This window comes from Pyrus communis, chromosome 8 (genome assembly GCF_963583255.1).
Source record: "Pyrus communis chromosome 8, drPyrComm1.1, whole genome shotgun sequence".
Taxonomy (NCBI): Eukaryota; Viridiplantae; Streptophyta; class Magnoliopsida; order Rosales; family Rosaceae; genus Pyrus; species Pyrus communis.
In genome coordinates, this window is record NC_084810.1 from 21,949,381 (window position 1) to 21,954,269 (window position 4,889).

At 42.5% G+C, this 4,889-nt stretch overlaps 1 protein-coding gene across 1 annotated transcript; it reads left to right on the forward strand.

Moving 5' to 3' along the window:
- Nucleotides 1–889: 889 nt before the first annotated feature.
- Nucleotides 890–2,914, forward strand: LOC137743378 (probable protein phosphatase 2C 24). Its single transcript, XM_068483261.1, has 4 exons — nt 890–1,504; nt 1,600–1,911; nt 2,036–2,141; nt 2,221–2,914. The coding sequence occupies exons 1-4, from the start codon at nt 1,025–1,027 to the stop codon at nt 2,535–2,537; spliced, it is 1,215 nt and encodes a 404-aa protein (XP_068339362.1). The 5' UTR covers nt 890–1,024; the 3' UTR covers nt 2,538–2,914.
- The last annotated feature ends 1,975 nt before the right edge of the window (nt 2,915–4,889 follow it).

Consider the following 4,889-nt stretch of genomic DNA (forward strand, 5'->3'; position numbering starts at 1 on the left):
TAAAATTTTAAAAATTAACAAGAATGTTAGAGACGCAAAACTAAAGTGTTTAGATGTCGATGAGTTTGAAATATAAAAAGAAAAACATGAACCACTATTTGGGATAAAAAATGCGTCATCACTAACTTTAATCAAACAAAACCCTATTTCGTGATGGAAGAGGACACATGGCTACACGTACTGAAATGTCGAACAGAAAAAGGTTGAAAGCTCCAGGGGGACCGCGCAGTGGACCACATGCGTGTCAAGCTCACTTCCCTTCTTGACTGTCGGATTTTGATTCGCCCACGTATCTCAGCCCTCCCGCAAAGTTAGGTACACGTGTTTGGTCTTGACGGACGAGATGAAACCTATATAACAAGATCGACGGTCAAGAATTTACGAATCTATTTAGACAGAGGAGCACTACGTCACGCACCATTTTTCCCAGCCCGGCCTACCCCAGACGACTTCGGGCAAGAGAGAAGCCGGAGTTGCATGTCTCCCTACGTAAAGGGAGGTTTTTTCAAGAGGTCAGAAACACGATTTAGTATATAACAAGTGTCATAATATAAATAATTTATTGGTTCTTACTTAAGGAATTTTGGGACTTAGACTTAGTCTGAAAGGGTTTTATTGAATCATCGTGGTTTTAGTATGAATATGAGGTTTTAATCAATTCATAAGGTCTTAACAAGAGAATTCCTATTAATAATAAAGAAAACAACAGTAAAATTGCATTGCACATAAATAACACCAAAGAAAATAGGTAAATAGAATATTTAAGAGGCCTATAACAATCAATATATAGATGAATGAGCCGACTTGATAATTTATTATATCAAGTAGTGTTTCCGTCACAATAAAAAATTTATCAATCATAAAAAGCTGGGGTTGGGCCCGGGAACCCACCGAACCTCTGTCTTTATAAGCTTCACTCATGAGCGCGTGAGCCTACTCTTGCAACATTTTCTCAATATATTTTTAAAAAAATAAAATAAATTTTTTTCCGACTTTCCAGCATTCATGAATTGGCAACTTTGAAATGGCGGAGATCTGCTACGGAGTAGTGAGTGAAAGCGACGCGTCTTCAAATCCCTGCGAGGCGAGTTCACGAGCTGCGAGGCGGAGGAGGATGGATATCCGACGTTGCAAATTCGTCTCCGGAGTGGCCCCACCGGCGCCGGAGTCACCGGAAAATTCCGAGAAGCGGAAGAAAGCCGCTTCACGTACGACGTCGTCGGCTTCTCACGAGTTGGAAAACGCCCTGCAGTGCTCCGGTTCTTCCGACGAAGAGAAATTCCCCCCGAGTCAAAAGAAGTCAACGAAGTTCCGAGCGTCCTCGTCATCGAACATCCCTGAAGGTTTGAGAGAGCTCCCGAAGTACGGACTGGCCTCCGTCTGCGGCCGCCGTCGAGATATGGAGGACGCTGTGTCTGTACACCCCTTGTTTTGCCGGCGCATCCGAGACGCCACCGCTCAATTACATTATTTCGGTGTCTACGACGGCCACGGTTGCTCTCACGTACTTAAAACGACTCCAGAGTCTCTTTTTCGCTGAAACGACTTTTGAATTAATTGTCGTTCGAAATTAATTTCGTCATTATGTATTTTTTACAGGTGGCGACGAAATGCAGAGAGCGGATGCATGAGCTGGTGAAGGAGGAAGTGGAGAACATGGAGGACTGGAAGACGGCAATGGAGCGGAGCTTCGTGCGGATGGACAAGGAGGTGGTGGCGTGGAGCCGCGAAGGCGGCGTCGGAGTGAGCAATTGCCGTTGCGAGCTTCAAACTCCGGAGTCCGAGGCTGTCGGATCCACCGCCGTCGTAGCAATCGTCTCTCCGGATAAGATCGTCGTGGCCAATTGCGGCGACTCGAGAGCTGTGCTCTGCCGCGACGACAAGGCCTTTCCCCTCTCTGTTGATCACAAGGTCAATTGGTCAATTGGCTTCATCGCATTGTTTATGTTCTGTATGGTTGCTGTGGAATTTATGCGAGTCCACTTTATTTCGATGGACCTGCGTCAATTATTTTTTATTCTTGTTACTGTAACAGCCGGATCGCCCCGATGAGTTGAGTCGGATCCAGGAGGCGGGTGGGCGGGTCATATACTGGGATGGCCCCCGGGTTCTCGGAGTTTTGGCAATGTCAAGAGCCCTAGGTACGTGAAAACTGTAAAAAAAGCAAAAAACTTGGTGGGACGGCTTCTTACGACAGTATATTAATTGTTTCTTTTGCAGGCGACAACTACTTGAAGCCGTACGTGAGCTGCGATCCAGAGGTGACGATCACGGATCGAACTGTGGAGGACGAGTGTCTGATCCTGGCAAGCGACGGGCTCTGGGACGTGGTGTCGAACGACACGGCGTGCGGGGTGGCGAGAATGTGCCTGAGAAGAGAACGGGCCGCTGCTGCCGCCGAGCGCGCAGGGCCGGAGGCGGCGGCGTTGGACAAGGCGTGTTCCGATGCGTCGATGCTGCTGACGAAGTTGGCATTGGCCAGGCAGAGCACTGACAACGTGAGCGTCGTCGTGGTGAACCTGAGACTCAACACGTAGACAGTCTGCGCTACTTGTTGCCTGGAGCTTTTTATTTTATTTTTTTATTTAATTATTTTGGAGTCGAAAGTTTAAAGTCTAGCTTGCTTTTTTTCTTTTTTTTTTTGGGAACATTTTTAAGAAAAAAAAAGGGGAAGAAAGAGGTTTGTTCGGCAAATTAAGGAAATAAAGCCGACTGAATCGAAAGTTTCTTTGCCTGGTGTTTGTAGTCGGTTTTAATGGAGTCTGTTTTCCTATAACCGACAGAAGCTAGAAGTTACGTTCAGCGTTTTACTCTTAATGCGTGAGACCAAATTATGGTTGATGTATATGTGTTTTGACGTGTAAATAATTGAACAGATAATAGTTTTGAATTTATGAAAGACAAATTAATCGAGCCTATTTTATGTTAATAGATGGTTATAACCTATTAGGTATAACAGTTGAGTGGTTATAGTCAATATGTGCAGTGTCTTTGGTAGTTCTTCGCAGTTAACGTTGTTCAAATGCGCACTTTCTTTTTTAGCAAGAGTCGTAAGGAACTCAGAATAAAGAAGATTCAAGAGAGAAAATTAAACGGTTGAGGAATAAATTTAGTATTCTTTTACATTGTCATAATTTTCAAATACAATTGTAATTTTATTCTTCTTCGGAAGGAGGTATAAGAGTACAAAACACAAACCAAATTGATTAAGTAAACCAATTTAAAAAGTAAACCTAACTCCTTGAGAATAATGAAACCTACATAATAAAGGGGCAATGTTAGGGAGATTAAACGTGTAGACTAAATTATGTAAACTAAATGACATGAAATTAAATGATTGGATTCTTACTTAAGTGTTATTAACGTTGTTATTGGTGACACATCATTTAGTTTAGTCTACGTAGCTTTACTCACATAATAAAAAAAAATAACTACGTAAATTAAATTTTTGTACACAAGACAAGGAAAAGTAGATCAAATCAAATCAAATCTCTAAAATACTTTCTTTTATATTTTTCCAACGGCTTTTTAGCCAAAATTGTCTCTGAGATTTGCATAGCACATCACTTTAGTTGTGACAGCCCGTCCCGAATTATTTGTGCCGTAGGTGTGAAATGACGATTTTGCCCCTAGTGGTTATGTTTCATTTTGGGGTGATTGTTTTGTGGGCTTGTTGGCTGCATCTGGACCACACACACACTCTCTTATCCTCATCTCCTTCCCGTATCCCTCTCTATTACGAACACTCTTTCTCTCTCTCTCTCTCTCTCTCTCTCTCTCTTCTTCTTCTTCTTCTTTGTACGGACAAGACCCAAAACCTTCGAAAACGTTGCAGATCGAGGTAAAAAACTATACCTTTGTGTTCGTGAGGACCATACAAGTTCAACCATACCAATTTCAAGTAGGAAATCCTTCGATTTCACGTTGAACCAGATAACCCCGATTTTGGTCACTGTTCATGCACACATGAAATGTTATGTTTCAGGGAATTTGAAGCTTGTAGGAAGCTTAGTGAGGTTCTTAGGAAGCTTGGGGTGGTTCATTGGAAGGATTTGGACATCGGGATCGTGAGTTGCAAGTTTGGCCGGATTTTGCGAAGTTTCTACGACAAGATTCCGTGAATTTCAGGGCTTGAAAGTGGTAAAGTTTTGTTCTACTTATTGTAAGCTTCATTTTGGTACCAATTTCATGAAATTTGGTTGGAAAACAAGTGAGAAACGAAGGTTTGAAAATTTTCCCGTTTTCCGGCTACAGCGACGGCACCGGAGGTGTGCTGGAGAAGAAGACGGAATATTCCGTCAATTTGGACAGAATATTCTTAACGGCATTAGGTTAACTTTAACGGAATCTGTTAGTTTTAACGGAATATTCCTTAACGCCGTTAGGGTTGCCACACGTGCCCGGAGCGTGGGGGCGCGTATGACGTCAGAAAATTATTTTAAAAATATGGGGATGTTCATGAGATTGAGTAAATCACGTTGGTGTATTCACACACCCCATTTGAGCATTGTATGAGAAGTTATTACCTAATTTTGGTTATGTGCTTTAAATTAACGTTTTTATAGTTGTTTCGCATATAGGTGAGACCTATCCCGAGGACGAGCGTAGTCACTCGAGGCAAGGGGGTTACGACCCTTCCACATACCAATGAGTGGGCTTTTGGTTTTCCATATATACCTATATACTCGTGGTTTTTCCCAGAAAATGATATGGAATGTTTATATGTTTTAAATGTCATGCATTACGTTGCCTATTTATTTATGCATTAGTAGTTGCATATATGTACGTTGGTGCTGCAGACGCACAGGTAAGTGCCAGGTAAGTTTATGGTTCATGATTGTGAATTAGTGGTTATGTGAGATGCATTGAGAGCTCATAACTTGCACCCC

Bases quoted from the DNA above. Each gene is read 5' to 3' on its own strand.
- LOC137743378 (XM_068483261.1), top strand. From the start codon at position 1,025: ATGGCGGAGATCTGCTACGGAGTAGTGAGTGAAAGCGACGCGTCTTCA. The intron at 1,505-1,599 runs GTACTTAAAACG...TATTTTTTACAG, and splicing joins ACGGCCACGGTTGCTCTCAC to GTGGCGACGAAATGCAGAGA. The intron at 2,142-2,220 runs GTACGTGAAAAC...TTTCTTTTGCAG, and splicing joins GGCAATGTCAAGAGCCCTAG to GCGACAACTACTTGAAGCCG.